The 20,901-nt window shown below is 43.0% G+C and overlaps 1 protein-coding gene across 1 annotated transcript in view; it reads left to right on the plus strand.

Annotated features, from left to right (window-relative positions):
- lcp2a (lymphocyte cytosolic protein 2a) overlaps window positions 1-20,901 on the plus strand; it is a 154,328-nt gene that overhangs the window by 113,271 nt on the left and 20,156 nt on the right. The window contains exons 14-16 of the mRNA XM_072591074.1: window positions 2,082-2,109; window positions 2,246-2,258; window positions 18,872-19,001. Of these exons, the coding sequence (XP_072447175.1) occupies window positions 2,082-2,109; window positions 2,246-2,258; window positions 18,872-19,001 (171 nt within the window). The remainder of the gene's footprint in view (window positions 1-2,081; window positions 2,110-2,245; window positions 2,259-18,871; window positions 19,002-20,901) is intronic.

Raw genomic sequence — 20,901 nt, forward strand, 5'->3', positions numbered from 1 at the left:
CAGGTTGATTAGAAAAATAGATTAAGTTAAAAAAATTAGACCCTTAAGGATTGGTGATTTTGGGGGGGAAGAAGTGGAAGGAAAAGAAGTGAAAGTTGGGTTTTAACCTAGGGCTCATGTGACGCGGTGGTACTGTCCCTAACCCTGGACCGAGAGATCCAAGTTCAAGTCATACCTGCTGTAGATATGTAGAATAACATCTCTGAACAGATTGATTAAGAAAGTAGATTTTTAAAAAGTGATGAGTTTTAGGAGCTCTGTGGCATAATGATAGTGTCCCTACAATAAACCAGGAGGCCCGGTTTCAAGTCCCACCTGCTTCAGGGGTGTGTAATAACATCTCTGAACAGATTGATGATAAAATACTAATTGTTGGCCTTTCTTCCCTCATCTTTTGTGTCACTTGCCTTTGCCTTGACAGGGTCTACAGGTAAATTAATTAATCAGAAACACGAGTGATAAGTGGTGGTGAAAAGGTGAAACGTCCCATGGTGATGTGGTAGTGGGACAAGAGCTCTTTAGTTGTGTTCGATAGCACTTCTCGATGTTGGAAAGAGGTACTGGGGACTCTTCTGGTGCAGTAGGAAGGTCTCAACCCCTCCGTGTTCAGGTTCCACCTGCTGTAGAGGTGTATAGTAACATCTCAGAACAGATTAGAAAAATAAAGTTTATAAAGTATTGGGTTTTCCACCCTTGTAGTCTTTAGAGAGATTTGGGCACCATAGGGTTTGGAGTGCATTATTATCCCCTCCAACTCTATTTTAATTTACCTTCCCCTTTATTTGTTGTTGTGGAGCTGCATGGGTAGCACTTGATAATTGTTCTTTTAATTTGCAACATGGGTAATTTGGTAGTTGTAAAAAGAAAACCATCCAGAGATAAAAGAAACAAAAATGCTGAGTTTTCAGGAACTCTTTTGGTGTAGTGGGTAGTGACCCTATATCTGAGCCAAGAGGTGGGTTAAATGTCTCTTGCTCCAGAGGTGTGTCACAACATCTCTAGAAAATATAAAGTGCTGTGGTTTCTCCCAGTAGGCAGTTGGTTTTTGGATAAAAGCATTCAGGTGTAGTGAACTATGATTTAGCAATAAAATAGTTATAAATCCATGAAAATGCGCAAATTATTCAGCACTTACATAATCTGTTTGTTAAACTTGTGTGGGATGGTATGGTATGAGACGAACAATGATGTTAACTATATGGGATTGTTGTTGCAGCAGCAATTTCAATGAACTGATCAAAATTAATTTGTCTGTGAGATTGAACATCCTCTGAGATAAATAAAAATTCCAGTTTTGGGAGTGGGTACAGTGGGAAATCAAATCTACAAATGTGCAGTACAAGTTCACGGAGTCCCTTCCCATCAAATGCATCATAACTCTGGCAACACCAGTAATCACACAGTGGAACAACTTCTCCTGTCTGTACTTGGTATAAAGCTCCCTGACTCCATGAGAAACTTACTCACATCTGTCCAAATTCTTGTCATCTAATGATCACTTTCAGGTTGTACAGTGTTTTGGGTAACAATTCAGTATTGGCGGGTTTGCATTATGATTGTGTAAGACATCAAATAGCAATTCACCAGATTGAGTTAAAACACTTCTATCAATGGGAATATTAAGTAGGGGTAGATGTTAACCAGGACATTGATTCAATACCACCTAGTTTACATTATTGCACATTCACATTGATCTATATGTGTGTATGCTACTAATGCAACCGTTTCATTAATATGCATCATTGACCAGGTCAGTGTTTATTGCACACTCCTAATGGCCCTTAAACTGAGTAGGTAGTGATGGCAGTTAAGAGTCAACCACATACATGACTAATAAGAAGCAGTAAAAACATCAGTATTGTAATCTTGTAGTATAGATCGCACTGACTGTTAATTGGATTAAAACAGCTAAACCATGTCTACAATGATTTCAACCAACTACCATTGAGTCAAAGCTGGATAAAGTAAAAACTCAGACACCACTGGTGAAAAATCTTTAATCTAACTTGAAGCATCCCCTTTCAGAGAAGTAATTTCAATCTTTTGAAAGAAATATTGATCTTCATCTTTTTGTTTATCAGACCAAGTATACCGGACAGAAGACTTGATGTAAGTGTTTATTGTTTACTGGAACAAATTACAATTATTTTCATATGTCTGAATCTACATTATATTTATTTTGTTATTTATGGAAGTTGAATTTCAAGGCTGTTCTCTAACAATACATATCTCTTTTCATTCTTAGGATGAAGAAGATAGTGAGTAAACAATTATCAGATAAGTTTCTTTATCAATCTGGCTGGATTTGTGCTGAGGTGTACCTTTACATTCTTTATAAAAACAAAATTGCAGGATCTTAAATATCAAGTGGTATATTTGTGAAAATGTGAAACTCCTAGTTCCCAGCTTCAGTGTTATCAACTTTCAGAAAACCTTGTCAGTATAATTTTAATTCATTAGGCAGCAATGGCATGTGATTGATCAGAACAAGAGCACCGTGACATACTCCTGAGCTGGATTTTTCAATGAGCTTTTAGAAAGTTTATTGAGCGGTTGCCAATTTGAGAGTTGCAGGTAAAGCTCACAGTAAAGATCAAGGAAGTGCACATAACAGGATAATATTCTTCCCCAATTCTCTTATCCTAAATAGAAAGACAATATTTTCAGGCTGGCCTCGAGGTAAGGGGCTAAAATGCTAAAAGGCTAGAATTACTTGCCCTTATATGACCTGAGTGGCTTAATATTAGTAACAGAAAGCTTCAGAAACAGAAGACTGCAAAGAAGCTTAAGGAGCACAGGTTAAAAAATAAGTAAGCTTTGTTAGCAGTTTGTTTAAGGGTCTCATAAAGAGACAGTATCTAAAGAAATTGCATCAAAGCGAAGGCAAAGGTTTGCCAGAAAGAAACCAAGTACAGCCATGCCACCTGAATAAGGGACAAGGGGGGAGGGGAAAGGGAAAATGACAGGGACTATGGAGGCAAGTAGAAAGATAAGCAGCAGGTTAGCATGTGCGCAGGGTTTAAATTCATGGCAGACTAGGAATGAAGCAAAAAAGAAGGTTAACTTAGGTCATATTTCTAGAGATGTTGGAAATCATGTGGATAAGTAAATTAGCATTAAGGTGCTTTACCTGAATGCTCGTAGTATTTGTAACAAAGTAGATGAATTAATGTCACAAGTCATCATAAATGATTATGACGTGGTAGGCATCACAGAGACATGGTTGCAGGGGGTTCAGGACTGGCAGTTAAACATCCAAGGATTTACAACTTATCGAAAAGACAGGGAGGTGGACATAGGGGGCAGGATTGCCTTTTTGGTTAAGAATGAAATTAAATCGATGGCACTGAATGCCAGAGGGTCAGATGATGTGGATCTGTGTGTGTGTGGAGTTGAGGAACCATAAAGGCAAAAAATCATAATGGGAGTTATGTACAGACCTCCTAAAAGCGGTCAGGACCAGGGGCAAAAGATGTACTGGGAAATAGATAGGGCATGTCAGAAAGGAAAGGTCACGGTGATCGTGGGGGACTTCAATATGCAGGTGGACTGGGTGAATAATGTTGCCGGTGGATCCAAAGAAAGGGAATTCATGAAATGCTTACAGGATGTTTTTTTTGGAACAGCTTGTGATGGAGTCCACAAGGGAGAAGGCTATTCTGGACTTAGTGCTATGTAATGAGTCAGACTTTATAAAAGATCTTAAAGTAAGAGAACCCTTAGGAGGCAGGGGTCATAATATGGTAGAGTTCAGTCTGCAGTTTGAAAGAGAGAAAGCAAAATCAGATGTGATGCTGTTACAGTTAAATAAAAGTAATTACAGGGGCATGAGAGAGGCACTGATGAATATTGACTGGAAGCAGAGCCTAGCAGAGAAGACAGTAGAGCAACAATGGCAGGAGTTTCTGGGTGTAATTGAGGATACAGTACAGAGGTTCATCCCAAAGAAAAGAAAGATTATCCAGGATGGGGGTGGGGGCACATAGGGGGTGGGGTGGGATTAGACAGCCATGGCTGCCTAAGGAAATGTATCAAAGAAAAAGAGAGAGCCTAAAAAGTGGCCAAGAGCACTGGGAAATCAGAAGATTGGGAAGACTACAAAAACAAACAGAGGATAATAAAGAGAGAAATAAGGAAGAAGAGGTTCAAATATGAAGGTAGGCTAGCCAGTAATATTATAAATGAAAGTAAAAGTTTCTTTCAATGCATAAGAAACAAACGAGAGGTAGAAGTACACATTGGGCTGCTCCAAATTGATGCAGGAAGAAGATAAGGAAATTGCTGAAGAAATTAATAGTACTTTGTGTCAGTCTTCACAGTGGAAGACATGAGTTGGGATATAAGTAATATCCCAACAATTAAGCAGAGTCAGGGGGCAGAATTGAGTATGGTAGCCATTACAAAAGAGAAAGTGCTAGAAAAGCTAAAAGGTCTAAAAATTGATAAATCTCCTTGCCCCGATGGACTTCATCCTCGAGTTCTGAGGGAAGTGGCTGAGGAAATAGCGGAGGCGTTGGTTGTGACCTTTCAAAAGTTACTGGAGTCAGGGAAAGCCCCAGATGATTGGAAAATCGCTGTTGTAACCCCTTTGTTCAAGAGAGGATCAAGACAGAAGATGGAAAATTATAGATCAATTAGGCTAACCTCAATAAGGATGAGATTTCTAAATTCTTGGAAATGCAGGATTGGATTAGAACAAGTCAGCATGGATTTAGTAAGGGGACGTCATGCCTGAGCAATTCTTGAACTTATGCTGATTAACTTATTTTAGTATCCTGAAGAATTTGAGATCTGTACAACCTCTTCCACTTAAAGAAGAGAATTCCTGATTCTGCATACCATAGGATGTCTACAGTGTCAGATTTCCTCTTTCCTGGGGTGTTGCCTGTAACTTTCTCTTGACATTTAGTATGATTCCTTCTAGACATAGTGGCTGAATTTCTGTTGAGGGATCTGGCTGTCCTTGTGCATTGAAAATTAGCATGCAGTGTCAGCACATAATAGAGAAGGCAAATGGAATTTTGGCATTTGTTTCTAAAGAAATAGAGTATAAAAGTAAGGAAATGTTGCTGCAACTGTACAAGGCACCACACTTGGAGCATTGCATGCAATATTCGTCCCCTTAATTGAGAAGGGATGTAGTTGCATTGAGGGTAGTTCAGAGGAGGTTCAGTATATTGATTCTACAGATGAGGGGTGTTCATAAGAGAGATTGAGCAGTTTTGGCCTATACTCACGAGAATTTAAAATAATAAGAGGAAATCTAATTGAGGTATGCAATATATTAAAGGGGATTGATAAAGGTGATATAAAGCAGATGCTTGCTCATGTGGGACAATCTTGAATGAGATTTAGGATAAGGGGTAGTAGAAATAAATCAGGTACAAGGAGAAATTATTTCTCTCAAATGGTTGTGAACCTGTAGAATTCCCCTACCCCAGAATGAAGTGGATGCCAGGAAATGAGTAAATTTGAGGAGGAGATAATCAGATTTTTAATTTATGAAGGATTGAAGGATTATGGAGAGTGGGCAGGAAAGTGAAGTTGAGACAAAGATGTTGGAGCAGGCTTGAATTTCCTACTGATGTTCCAAGTTCATATATTCTTACTTTCATATAGAGGCAATATATTGGCAGCCACAGTTTATTGACTGATGAGACAGTTATACTGATTCCAGTAGTTAGTTTAAAGTTCCTGAAGTGTCTGTAAATGCATATACCTGTATTCCAGAGTGCATGGTTGGAATCATTGATCTTACCAAGAAAATACTTTGTTAGTCTTCTGACAGAGATTCTTCATTATGTTTTGAAAATGTAAAAGTAGAAGTTTTAATTTAGCACATCTTTCTCAAATGGCCAATTTTCCTGCACAGAATGCTTTCTTCAATGTTGACAGGATAGTATTTGCACCCATAGGTCATTTTGATGACACAGAGCTGGGAAGCTTCATAGCATCTTGCATTTTCCCTGCCGGTTGTACTTTCTCTTCATTTCGATGTGTATAGTCACTGGAGGTTTTTCTTCACCTCGCAGTATTACCGTTGTTCTGTTTATGGACTTCTGTTTGTTACATGAGCTTTTGTTTTATTCACTCATGGGACATGGATCTTGCTGGCTGTGCCCGTCTCAAGTTGCCCTTGAAAAGGTGTCGGTGAGTTGCCGTCTTGAACTGCTGCAGTATATGTGCTTTAGGTAGGCCCCAAAATGCCCTGAGGGAAATAATTCCAGGATTTTAACCCAGCAATGGGGAAAGAAAAGCAATATATTTCCAATTCAAGATGGTGAATGGCTTGGAGGAGAGCTTGCAGGTGGTGGTCTTCTCATGTATTGCCATTGTCCTTCTAGATGGAAGTGATTGTGGGTTTAGAAGGTGCTGCCTAAGGATCTTTGGTGAATTTCTGAGGTGTATCTTGTTGATAGTACTCACTGCTGCTACTGTGCATCAGTGATGGAGGGCACGAATATCTGTAGATGTGGTGCCAGTCAAGCAGGTTGCTTTGTCCTGGAAGGTGTCAAGCTTCTAGAGTGTTGTTGGAACTGCACTCATCCATGCAAGTGGGGAATATTCTGCTTTGTGCCTTGTAGATGGTGGACAGGATTTGCAGAGTCAGGAGGTGAGTTACTTGTCGCAGTATTTCTCACCTGTAACCTGCTCTTGTAGCCACTATGTTTATCTGGTGAGTTCAGTTGAATTTCTGGTCAACAATAATCCCCAGAAGAAAGTGAGGACTACAGATGCTGGAGATCAGAGTTAAGAGTGTGGTGCTGGAAAAGCGTAGCAGGGGTCAGGCAGCATCCGAGGAGTAAGAAATCTATGTTTCAGGCATAAGCCCTTCATCAGAGATGCCCAGGACATTGATAGTGGAGGAATCAGTGATGGTAATGCCATTGAATGTCAAAGGACAATGCTTGGATCGTCTCTGATTGAAAATGGCCATTGCCTGGCATTTGTGTGACACTTGTTAGTCCCGCCAACCCTGCATATTGCCTATATCTTGTTGCATTTGAACAATGACTACTTTGATATCTGAGGGGTTGTGAATGGTGCTGAATATTGTGAAATAATCGGCGAAGATCACCACTTCTGATCTGATGGCGGGAAGGTTGTTGACGAAGCAGCTGAAGATGTTTGGATCTAGGACACTACCCTGAGGAACTCCTGCAGAGATGTCCATGACCTGAAATAAATGACCTCCAACAACCACAGCCATCTTCCTATTTGCCTGGTTTGACGTTAAAAAGCTTTTTCCCTTGATTACCATTGATTGTAGTTTTGCTAGGGCTCCTTGATGCCACATTCAGTTGAATGCAGCTTTGATCTCATAAACAGTCACTTTCATCTCTCCTCTGAATTCAGCTCTTTTTCCTAGTTTTCACCAAGGCTTTAATAATGTCAGGATCTTAGTGGCCCTGGTGGAACCCAAACTGGGTGTCACTGAGCAGGTTATTGCTAAACAGATGCTGCTTGATAGCACTATAGATCAGACCTTCCATCACTTCCCTGATGATTGAGAGTAAACTGATGAGGTGATAATTGATGGTGTTGGATTAGTCCTGCTTTGTGTGTACAGACACACCTAGATAATTTTCTGCATTGTTAGAAATGTCAGTATATGGCTGTACTGGAACAGCTTGGCTAGGGGAGTGGCAAGTTCTGGATCAAGTGGCAAGTCTTCATTACTATTGCTGTCAGGGCCCACAGGCTTTGTTGTGTTTGGTGCTTCCAACTGTTTCTTAATATTATGTGGAGTGCTCCAAGCTGGCATCAGACTGGGTATCTATGATACTGGGGACCGGAGGAGGAGGTCAAGATGGATCATCCACTTGGTACCTTTGGCTAACAATTGTTGCAAATGCTTTAGCCTTATCTTCTGTTCTGACGTGCTCTTCCATCATTGAGGATGGGGATATTCATGGAGCCTCCTCCTCCAATGAGTTATTTAATTCTCAACCTGCATTCACAACTGGATGCATCAGTATTGCAGAGCTTAGATCTGATGACCTTGGTTGTGGATCACTTAGCTCAGTCTATCATTGTTGCTTATGCTGCATGTAGTCCTGTTTGGTAGTTTCACCAGGCTAACACCTCATTTTTAGGTATGCCTGGTACTGCTCCTGGCATGCCTTCCTGCACTCTGCATTGAACCAGGTTTGATCCCCTGGCTTGACTGGGGGATATGTCAGGCCATGAGGTTGAAGATTGTGTTGGAATACAACTCTGCTGCTGTTGGTGACCCACAGTACCTCAGTTGAGTTTCTAGATCTGTTCCAAGTCTGTCCTATTTAACACAGTGATGACGCCACAAAATTAAGAAAACCTTTTATTATATGTGAAGGGGTACCCCCACATTCCGGATTCCTTAACTGTTACCCCCACACTCTGGATTCCTCAACCGTTCCAGTATCTTCCATCGGCCTCCAGAACTGCTCGGGCGCCATTACCCACGCGGCTGCTGCAGCAAACGCCGCCGCGAACCATGACATCACTTCTTCCCCCACCAACCATGCAGCCTCTGTGATCACCGGCCAGACAACCACCTCCACGATCGCCAGGAAGATCATTGCCGACAGATTCGCGGCCTCCGCGGGGTCCACAGCCACCGGGAACAACACCGTTTCTGGCGTCGCCGCAGCCACTTCCGCCCCTGGAGTTGCCGTTGCTGCATCCACTTCCGCCCCCAGTGACGTCACTCACTTGCACAAGGACCATGCCGCATGCATCTCCGCCCCACACTGATCTCCGCCCCCACGCCAATCTCCGCCCACCCACCAATCTCCGCACCCACGCCCAACTCCGCCCCCATGTCCAACCCAGCCCCATCCCCAGCTCCAGCCCCACACCAGGTCCCAGGTCCTAGCTCCCAGCCATGCCACATTTTCACCATCCCTCCAGACCTCCCCCTCTCTGAGGATGAAAGATCAGTCCTCAGCAGAGGACTCACCTTCATCCCCCTACGCTCCCGGTTTAACGAGTTCAACACACGGCGAGACATCGAACAATTCTTCCACCGCCTTTGCCTCCGCGTCTACTTCTTCAACCAGGATTCTCGCCCACCCTCTGACGACCCCTTCTCCCACCTCCAACACACCCCATCCACCTGGACACCCCGTGATGGCCTCTTACCTGCCCTCGATCTCTTCATAGCCAACTGCTGCCGCGACATTAACTGCCTCAACCTGTCCACCCCTCTTACCCATTCCAACCTCTCACCCTCGCAAAGTACAGCCCTCCACTCCCTCCGCTCCAACCCCAACCTCATTATCAAATCGGCAGACAAGGGAGGCGCGGTGGTAGTTTGGCGCACCGATCTTTACATTACTGAGGCTAAACACCAGCTCACGTACACCTCCTCCTACTGCCCCCTTGACCATGACCCCACTTCACACCACCAAACCATCTTCTCCCAGACCATCCATAACGTCATCACCTCAGGGGATCTCCCATCCACCGCCTCCAACCTCATCGTCCCACAACCCCGCACCGCCCGTTTCTACCTCTTGCCCAAAATCCACAAACCTGTCTGCCCTGGCCGACCCATTGTCTCAGCCTGCTCCTGCCCACCGAACTCATCTCTGCATACCTCGACATGGTCCTGTCCCCCTTAGTCCAAGAACTCCTCACCTACGTTCGGGACACCACCCACGCACTCCACCTCCTCCATGATTTTTGTTTCCCCGGCCCCCAATGCCTTATCTTCACCATGGACATCCAGTCCCTGTACACCTCCATCCCCCATCACGAAGGACTCAAAGCCCTCCACTTCTTCCTTTCCTGCTGACCCAACCAGTACCCTTCCACTGACACCCTCCTTCGACTGACTGAACTGGTCAGTTTCCCTCCCCTCCCCTATCAGCGTTCCAGAAAGGCCACTCCTTCCCTCGTCAGGTCTACACCCCCCACCAACCCAACCTCCACTCCCAGCACCTTCCCCTGCCGCAAGAAAAGCAAAACTTGCGCCCACACCTCCCCCCTCACTTCCCTCCAAGGCCCCAAAGGATCCTTCCATATCCATCACAAATTCACCTGCACCTCCACACAAATCATTTACTGCATCCGCTGCACCCAATGTGGCCTCCTATACATTGGGGAGACAGGCCGCCTACTTGCGGAATGTTTCAGAGAACACCTCTAGGACACCCGCACCAACTAACCCAACAGCACCGTGGCTGAACACTTTAACTCCCCCTCCCACTCCGCCAAGGACATGCAGGTCTTGGCCTCCTCCATTGCCAGACCATGGCAACATGACACCTGGAGGAAGAGCACCTCATCTTCCGCCTAGGAACCCTCCAACCACAAGGGATGAATGCAGATTCCTCCAGCTTCCTCATTTCCCCTCCCCCCACCTTTTGTCAGTCCCAACCCTCAGACTCAGCACCGCCTTCTTGACCTGCAATCTTCTTCCCGACCTCTCCGCCCCTACCCCCTCTCCGGCCTATCACCCTCACCGTAACCTCCTTCCACCTATCATATTCCCAACACCCCTCCCCCAAGTCCCTCCTCCCTACCTTTTATCTTAACCTGCTTGGTACACCCTCCTCATTCCTGAAGAGGGGCTTATGCCCGAAACGTCAATTCTCCTGCTCCTTGGATGCTGCCTGACCTGCTGCGCTTTTCCAGCAACACATTTTTCAGCTCTGACCTCCAGCATCTGCAGTCCTCACTTTCATCTCCACAAGGACTGTGAGATGGTCACTCATTCATTTGTCATGATAGTACTGGTATGTGCAGCTGGCAGATTGATAAGGATGAGGTCAGGTATGTTTTTCCTTGTTGATTCCCTCACCAGCTGCCACAGATCCAGTCCAGCTGCTACATCCTTTAGGATCCCACCTGCTCAATTAGTGGTGCTGCTAGTAGTTTTGGTAATGGACAATGAAGTCCCCCGACCAGAGTACATTTTGCACCCTTGCTTCCTTCCTGTGTTCAACACTGAAGAGTACTGGTTCATCAGCTGAGCGAGGACAGTGTGTGGTAATCAATCGGACGTCTTGTTGCCCATGTTTAACATGGAGCCATGGGACTTCATGGGATCTGGAGTCAAGATTGAGGCAACTTCCTTCCGATTGCATACCATTATGCTGCCACCTCTATTGGGTCTGTCCTGCTGGTGAGAAAGGGCATATTCAGGGATGGTGATGGTGGTATCTGGGACATTGTCAGGAAGGTATAATGCCATGAGTTTGTGAGACAGCTCTCTCAGATTTAGCACTAGCCTCCAGATGCGAGTAAGGAGGACTTTGCAGCATTGACAGGGCTGTTTCTGATGTTGTCCTTTAAGTTCCTAGGTCAATGCCAGGTGGTCCATCTGGTTTCATTCCTTTCTTGAGACTTTGTAGTGATTCATGGATTCATACAGCACAGAAAAGGCCTTCGAGCCCATCAAGTGTGAATCACCATAACTACCACTAAAAGTGTGCTCATCCCAGTTTTCTGCACTTGTCCCATATCTTTGAATGTTAGGATATTTGAAATGCTCATTCTATTATTTTTTTAAAGGTTGTAAGGTTTCTATTACCATTACCTCACCAGACAGTACATTCCAGATTTCCGCCACCCACTGAGTGAAAAGATTATTCCCAAATCCCATCTGAATCTCCTTAAGGCAATGCCATCTTGTGACTGAGCTCTCATCCAAGGGGAACAGCTGCTCTCTATTCTCCCTTATCTTATACACCTCAATTCTGTCCACCTTCAGTCTTCTCTGCTCTAGAGAAAACAATCCAAGCCTATCTCGTCTGTCCTTGTAGCTCAGTTTCTCTATCCCAAGCAACATCCTGGTGAACCTTCTCTGGTAGCCCTTTCCAGTGCTATCACATCCTTCCTGTAGTGAGGCGATCAGAACTGCACACAGTACTCTAATTCTGGACTAACCAACATTCGGTACAACTCCAACATTACCTCCTTGCTCTTATACACACTGCCAGGACTGATGAAAGCAAGTCTCACAAAAAACTTCCTAACTATCCTATTCATGTGCTATGTCGACTTCCGGGATGTGTGAATGATTATTCAAGATCCATCTGTTCCTCTAAGCTACCCAGTGTCCTGCCATTCATACTCCTTCATCTTGTTTCTTCTTCCAAGGTGGAGATAGTGAGTACTGCAGATGCTGGAAAGTCAGAGACAGAGTCAGAAAGTCAGAGAGAGTCAGAAAGTCAGTTCTGATGAAAGGTTCTGACCTGAAACGTTGACTCCCCTGTTCCCCTGATGCTGCTTTACCTGCTGTGCTTTTTCCAGCTCCACACTTTATCAACTCTTCTTCCAAGTTGCATTACCTCACACTTGGCAGTGTTAAATCCCATTTGCCACCTGAATAAAGTGCTAAGGAATACCCAGAGGTTTTTCAGGAAGGTCTGACTAACCAATCAATATTTTCCCGTAACCTACAACCATCTTCTCCTCTATTAACCACTCTACTAATTTTGGGGTCATCTACAAATTTGTTTAACATTACCCCCAACATTTATCTAAATAACAAACAATAAGGGTTCCAGTACTGATCATTGTGGTACTGATCCTTGTTGGACACTGGCCTCCAATCCCTCAAAAAGCCTTCCACATCTGTGATTGATAGGCAATTAAAAGTCAACCACATTCAGTCTGGAGTCACAAGTAGGGCTGACCAGGTGAATGAAATAACTCCACAGAGACTGGTATCCCATCACCAACTCACCCATTATTTACACTTGGAAAGTCCACAGGACTCCCTCACAGCCAATTCACAGAGTGTCAAAATGTCAAACACCCTTTAATTCACCTTAATCTGTACATCTTTGGACTGTGGGAAGAACCAGAGCACCCGGAGGAAACCCACACAGTCATGGAGAATGTGCATACTCTACATAAACAGTTGCCCGAGAGCGTAATTGAACCCAGGTCCCTGGCACTGTGAGGTAGCAATGCTAACCACTGAGCCACTGTGGCATTCACAGCACTCCTGTTTTTATCTGTTAGCCAGGGCTCCCTGATTGGGGCTGTTAACCTGGATCCCTGGTACTATGAGGTGATAATGCTAACCACTGAGCTACCATTGAGTATTGGGGAAATACTTAAAATCCTTGCTGGTAAATGATGGCCCATCATCTGTGACCCATATTTCTAGGAATCCGTGTATTACAAACAATGCATGCAGTTTTTCTACAGCTGTTCCGATGTTTGAAAAATATGCCACCAATGCAGCTATGTCTGCATCCAAGCACATTCTCCCGTGTCTATGTGGGTTTCCTTCGGGTGCTCCGGTTTCCTCCCACAATCCAAAAATGTGCAGGTTAGGTGAATTGGCCATGCTAAATTGCCCATAGTGTTAGGTGAAGGGGTAAATGTAGGGAAATGGGTTTGGGTGGGTTGCGCTTCGGTGGGTCGGACTTGTTGGGCCGAAGGGCCTGTTTCCACACTGTAAGTAATCTAATCTAATCTAAAGAACCTCTCGCCACCATCTTCACTTTGGAGACCCTTGGATGACCCTTCGAGGAGTTCAGCCAATATCCGGCGGTAATCTTTGCTTAGGACAATCACTCTTGCTCCCCATAATCAAATGTCATCCTTTGGTCTCTCCGGGCCCAAAATGTTTCCAATTCTAGTTGTGATGGCCCTTTGGATCCCCCATCACCACCAGTTTTTCCAGGATTAGATCTTTTGGCACGCAAAGATTGATATTGTAAGCTATGACTGGAAGTATGTCCAGAAAATTTAAAACTATTGCAGACTGTTCTAATGGCAATATTGGTACTACATCTGCTAGTGGGAGGCAGCTCAATGCATCTGCATTCAAGTCTTGGCCTCCTGGACAGTACAAAACCCTTGTAATTATACACACTTAGTATTAGAGTCCATCTTCCGCCTCGGGATCCCATGGCACCAGTTTCCTCATCTCCCCTTCCCCCATGTTATCCCAGTTCCAACCTTCTAGCTCAGCATCGCCCTCATGACCTGTCCATCTTGCTTCCCACCTATCCACTCCACCCTCCCCTCTGACCTATCACCAATACCCCAACCTCCATCCACCTATTGTACTCTCAGAAACCTTCCTCCCAGCCCACCCCCTCCCATTTATCTCTCCACCCGAGGCTCCCAGCCTCATTCCTGATGAAGGGCTTTTGCCCAAAATGTCGATTTTCCTCCTCCTCGAACGCTGCCTTCAAAATCAGTACGACTGCTGCTGCCCATCCTGCAGACTGAACTTATTTAATGGTTCTTTTGCTGTCCAACCTTCTGATTTCTGTCTCTGCATTTTGTCTGTAAGACAAATGGCACTGGGTGGGCCTTGCAGAATCATGGAATTGCTTCCTGGTCAACATGCAAGGTGACCTTGGCTTCTTTGATAGTCCCTAGACCTTCCTGAAAAACTTTTGAGTATTCCTTAGGACTTTATTCAGGCAGCCATCTTCTAATCAAAATATGTTGAACTAATCTAGGTGAATCACTCTCAATCAGTTTCATCTGGTCAAGCTTGGGAGGGAGACTTTTACTACAGTCAGTGGTAACTGAACCAACCACTTCTCATAAGAGGCCGGAACTGAATTTGCACCCTTAATCTGTAAAGGCTCTCTGCTATAGGCTCTAAGTCTAACAGAGGTCTTGTGCGAACCTAAAGGTTGGAGTCCAGAGGCGAATTTTGTTAAAGACTTACTCTGTGATGTTATGAAGCAGACCATACACCTTCAAAGTATTTTAAGATAGTTTAGACCCTAACATTTTCTTATTTTAAAGACAAATTTAACATGCTGTTTTCCAGATCTAATTCAATTCATCAAACTACTCAACTTTAAGCAAAACACAATTTATTTAAGCACTGTAATAAAATACCACCAAAGAAAGAGGAATTTAGAATGTCTTAATTCTGTTGGAAAAGTTAATAGAATAATAAATCCACTTACTGTAGCGAATCCAGTAACATTTCACAAAAGTACCCATTGGTTAAAAAGGCAAATTCAGGGAAACAGACTTTGTCTCACATGCAGTCTAGCAGCTTAGGAAGAGAACCCTCAGCTTTTGGCTGAAATTGAGAGAGGGAAAATAAAGCTTCCAATTCTTCAAACCCACAACATCAACTGCTGAAAGCTAAAACAAAAAATCTGGTCTACGTGAGCTGCCAGCAACCATATAGGTTGTTTCTATTGTTCCAATTTTTAAAAAATCCAAGCTCTTAAAAGTTGTTTATCTGAGTGGCTCTGGTAGACTGGTCAGCACCTTTGCCTTAAAACCTCGCTTTAAAAAAAACCAAGACAGAATAACCCATTAAAGCTACAACATCATCACAGTAACCACTGAAATGGCTATATTGGACTCAATTCAAACCGGATAACCATTTAACCAGATAGTTATTTTGAATTGTTCTGATTTGGATGACACTAAGCAATTTAACGTTTCCAAACCACATACAGGTGGGCTTTCCAGGGTGTGCACTCTCCTGGATACAGGCCGATGAGTTCTCTTACTCTATTTAGGTCCAGTAGGTTTCATTTGCTGTCTCAAGGCCGCATACCGGCAGCAACTACAATGGCTTGCCGGCCTGGATCTTGAAGGAAATTTTAACCATTTGGGCGAGGCTTGACTTCGTTTTGGGGTTTTGCTGTGGGCTGACCTAGAGCCCCTCTGTTCAGGACATATCCTGAGTGAAGCTATGCAATTGACTTCACTCAAGTGGTGTTCCCCAAGCTTGGACTGGCGAGGGTGCGCATGTCTATTGTAATTCCCTGCAACTCATGTGGTCCACTTGCCACATTTTCCAATGACAAAGTCAGTTGTGGTTCTATTTGAAGTCTAATTGGTCTTCAATTTGTAGGGAGTTTTATATGGTTACATCATTAATCCCACATACCAATCAGTCTGTCAACATCTCATTAAGAGTTAAACCAAATTGCTTGTCTCTGCCAGTCATCTTAAGTTAGTCAAAAATTATGATACAGATTCCCTAGGTTCTCAAATAACAAGTAAAAATGATAGTGTCTCAGAACTAGAGGAGGCTTGGAGCCATAAGATTTCTTAACTAAATCTGTCAACTCTTGAAAGATTTTAGTATCCACCTCCAGGAAAGTTAGGCTCCTAATCACCTAAAAAGCTGTGTATCTGCAAGCTGGTCAGGTGAATTACTCATTACTTTTCATACGCACCAATGTCATTTGCCTGGAAACAAATAATACATTCTTTTGAAATAGTGAGCCCAATCTTTGGCAGGGTCAAACAAATCAAGCTTCCCAAATAACAACATGATGCCAGAAATGCTTTCCCCAACTCAAAGGCAACTGTTACAAGCGAGTTTCTTCAGGAATGTTCTTTACTCTTGTTGCCACTGAAATAACTCCACAAAGGTCAATATCCCATCACCAAGCCACTCTTAATTACACGTGGAAAGTCCTTTCACTTATCCAGCTCCCTCAGAGCCAGCAGACAAATTGTCAGAATATCTAACCCTCCTGTTTTGATCTGTCGGCTAGAGGTCCCCAATTGGATCAGATTAGAATTTAGAATTTATTTTCATATGTATTTTTACAAGAAAAATACAATGAAAAGTGGTCTAAGTTGCCCTTCCATGGCACCTATATTGACAGAAGCCATGGTAAAATCATAAATTATAAAATTAAGTAAATATAAGACAAAGATCATCAAAGTCCATTTAAAGGCACCAGGTCTCAAAGAAAGTGGATCCAGGACGAGAATGACACATTGGGATGAAAACCGAAACGCAGGGATGCCACTCCATTGGGATGGAAGCACCTGAAGAAAAACTGCTGCCAGGAATGCTACTTAACAAAAAATGCTGGGCCTCGGATCACTAGGCCGCTACCCACAGATAAAACGAAACACCAAGATGTCGGAACACCGAGCGCTCTCTGAAGATTAAGATTTACAGCCCCAGTCAGGGAACTCATGTGTTATTAGGTCCACCTGTCTGACCTTATTACAATCACTACAATGAGGATGGCAGATATCCTACCCTTAGTGGACATTAGTGAGCCAGGTTTTTCTGGCAATCAACAATGGTTTCAAGCTCATCGGAATATTCTTAATTCCAGAATTTTTTTGTTGAATTCAAATTCCACCATGTTTTGTGGCAGGATTCAAACTTGAGTCTCCAAAATATGACTAAGTTTCTGAATTAAGACTGCAGTGATATTAACATTCGGCCTTCACCTTCCTTCTATCGCCCTGTTGCTGTTCTGGAATGAGGTCAACTTTAGATTGTATCTGACAGGGCGTCGTCAGCACTATCAATTACTGTGTGGTCGTTTTTCAAATAAGATTTTTGGTCTCTATACTCACATACTTTAAAGGCTACTAATAAAAGGAACTACTGATTTGCTTGGTTTCTGGACCCTTTTGATTAATCTTATTTATCAGCTTGAGATAGTTGTCAATGGTTTTTAAGACTTCTCACATTTATCAGAAATCTCATTAATTTCCTGTTCTGTATTAACATCATCTGCTGCTGTAGCTATGGAGTGATGTGTTGACGCGTTCAACTTCAGACTTGCTGTCCAATCTTGAAGGAATTCACAAGAATCCTTTTGTCCAAAGTCCCCAGTTTTATGTTTGATTTAGTCCTTCCAAATGTCTGAACCTTTTGTTTGTATAAATTTAGGATGTGTGTTTTTTTTCCTCAGCTTTCAAGCAGTTCATGTAAAATTTTAAATTTTCCTTCCACTGTTGAAAGCTTTTCTGTGCTGCTCAGCTTCACACTGACTCATCCAGATACTGCTGTTGCTCACTAAGAAATACCTTATTTGGAATTGGTATTTCTTAAAATGTGCAAAACCATTACAAATTGTTTTGCTTTAAATTATTTCAACAATCCCTTCACTCCCTTACGATGGAATATGAAGTATTTGCAATCATTTTTTATTTTGTTTGCTAGCTCGCAGTTGCTGTTTCTAATGGCATCGACCTTGGATCAGAACTGCTGAGTTTTTATTTTAAGCACATGTTTGGGATCTAATTTACCCAATGCTACCTGACTAATGTGTTGTTAAAATCAAATTTCATCCTTTTTAAGAGCTGCTCACCAGATTCACAAACTTTATATAACTCTCCGATATGAAGTCTGTGTTTACTGGATTATGATGTTCTTTACAGTTTACCAAGCTGCTTTGGTGTAGTTTGGATAATTTTGAAAGCTGATTTTGTTCTGACTCTCTCTGCTTCCACTTCACCTATATAGCAAGTTTGAAAGTCTTCAACTGTCTTTTTATAGACCTGCAGTCCTGGTGCCATTTTTTCAGATTGTCTTTAAAGTTGAATTTTCAATGTTATGGGTTCCTCCAGATTGTATGTGGTTGGTCTGGTTTTGGAGTGATGACTGAATTGTTGATACATTCTACTAACATCTGGTTTATTATGTATTAAGGTCCTATAAAAGCTCCACATGACTAGGTCTTGCAAGGCTGAAACCATGCTCATTCTCCCTCCAAGTCTCTCAGTCACATGCTAACTCCCTTCATCAGTATGAGAGGTGAAATCCATCCAGGTCCAGACATTAATCTTGACATACTCAGATACCACAGGTACAACTGCCAAAAACACAGTCAGCAACTTCACATAGAAAATGTCTATTTTCTGAGACAACTGTTCGCACATGTAAATAAAGACATTGGATTAAAATTCCCTGTGCACAGAAGTTGAATCTGACCTGTTTCACATGAAGTTTTCATCCAGACAGAGCATTAGTTGGAAAATTGACTGCAGAATGTTAAATAACACAAGTTAATGTGCTCAATGATATAATCCTTCCTTACTTAGTGTATTAGGGAGAAAAAAAACTTCCTTGTAAAAGAGATATTTGCAGTTGTCTCTGTGAAAGTATAAATGTTAGATTCCAGAATGTAGAGTCTACTTGCCAATACTGAACCTGTTCTGTCTAATTCTCCTTTAGATTTTCCTCAGAGACCATTACCTCGACCAGTTGACTCTGCTTTGAATGCCAACACATTCCCGTACAGAACTCCAAGACCAGGACCAAAGCCCAACTTCTCTGGAGGGAACCAGCTTGCCAATCCAGATAGGTATTTTGCCAGCAGTGTTCCTACATGTGACCACTAAGAGCATATCAGAGTAAAAAAACTTTAACAAATTTGTTTTTATGATTTTGTGAAATGTAAGGTCACTGGCATTTGTTGCTTTTCCCTAATTGCATCTTGTAGGTGGCGCACGCTGCTGTTATACATCAGTGGTAGATATGGTGACAATCAAGCAAGCTGCCAAATCTTGTTTGGTGCTTTCTTCATTGTTTTTGGAGCTACCCTCCAAATGGGGAGTATTCCATCACACTCCTGAATTGTACCTTGTGGGTGGTGGAAGGCTTAGGGAGTCAGGAGGTGAGCTACTCAGTGCAGAATTGCCTTCCACTATGCTGTTCTTGTAGCTGTAGTACTTACACTGTCTTGGTTCAGTTTCTACTCAATGGTGATAACGCTGATAATTTAGGAATGGTATTTAGTAATGGTAATGCCATTGAATATCACAGGTGACATTTAAATTCTCTTGTTTTGAAGATGGCTGTGCCTGGTGCTTGTATGGCACCAATGTTACTTTATACTTGTCAGCCCAAGCCTGGATGTTTGTCTTGCTCCATAAAGACATGGACTGCTTTAGTGTCTGATGAGTCACATTTGTGCCCTGAACAAAGAACATTCCCACTTATAGAGTCATTGAGTCAAGCAGCAGGGAACCAGACCTTTCAGTCCAACTTGTCCATGCCAACCAGGTTTCCCAAACTTAACTAGTCCCATTTGCCTGTGTTTGGCTATCTCCCCCTATACCTTTCCTTTTCAAGACATTTGGACCTGTCCAAATGTCTTTTAAATGTTGTAATTGTACCTGCATACTTTATCAGTTCATTTCACATATGAACCATGAGCATGAAGTAGTTGCTCCTCAAGTCCCTTTTAAATCTTTCTCCTCTCCCTTAAAAAATATGCCACTTAGTTTTGAACTCCCCTACCCAAGGGAAAAGACCTTTACTATTCAACCTCCTATGCTCCAGTGAAAGAAGTCCTAGCCTTCCCTCCAGTCCAAGTAAAATCTTGGTAAACCGTTTCTGCACTGTCTCCAATTTAATAATACTCTTCCTATAGCAGAGTAACCAAAACTGTACATGGTGTTCCAAAAGTGGCCTCACCAATGTCCTGTACAACCACAACATGACGACCCAACTCCTATACTCAGTGGTTTGAGCAATGAAGGCAAGCATGCCAAATACCTTCTTTACCACCCTGTCAACCTGTGATACAACTTTCAAAGAACTATGTATCTGAACCCCTAGGTCTCTCCATTTGACAACACTCCCAGAGCCCTACCATTAACTGTATAAGTCATGCCCTTGTTCATCTTACCAAAATGCAACACCTCACATTTATCCAAATGAAACTGCATTTGCCACTCCTTGGCCCATTGGTCCAATTGATTAAGAACCCTTTTGATGGAGGAACAGTCATTGTTGAGCAACTGAAAACAGTTGGGCTAGGACATTACCCTGAGGAACTCCTGAAGAGAAGTCTGGGATTGAGATAAATGCAGGACTACAGAGACAGTGCAGAAGGGAGAGCTTCAGATTTCTCATACATTGAGACTGTTTTTCATGGCGGTGGGACTTGTACAGGGTGGGTGGTTGCTCTTGAACCGGAAAGGAGCCACCATACTTACATAGAGCTTTGTTAGTGCTGTTGGGGAATGTTTGAACTAACTTGGCACCTTGCGGTGAGATCTAGATGCAGTGTTGAACAGTGTAAGGTGAATGGCCAAAATGAGAAGAGATAGCAAGTAAGTCAGGAGACTGGAGAAATTCTAGGCCAGGTAAGGGAAAGGGAGTTCGGCGAGTGTTGGATGGTAATTATTTTAATGCAAGGAGTCTGGCAAACAAGGCAGATCAGTTGAAAGCACAAATTAAAATATGGGATACAATAT

This window comes from Chiloscyllium punctatum, chromosome 20 (genome assembly GCF_047496795.1).
Source record: "Chiloscyllium punctatum isolate Juve2018m chromosome 20, sChiPun1.3, whole genome shotgun sequence".
Lineage (NCBI taxonomy): Eukaryota > Metazoa > Chordata > Chondrichthyes > Orectolobiformes > Hemiscylliidae > Chiloscyllium > Chiloscyllium punctatum.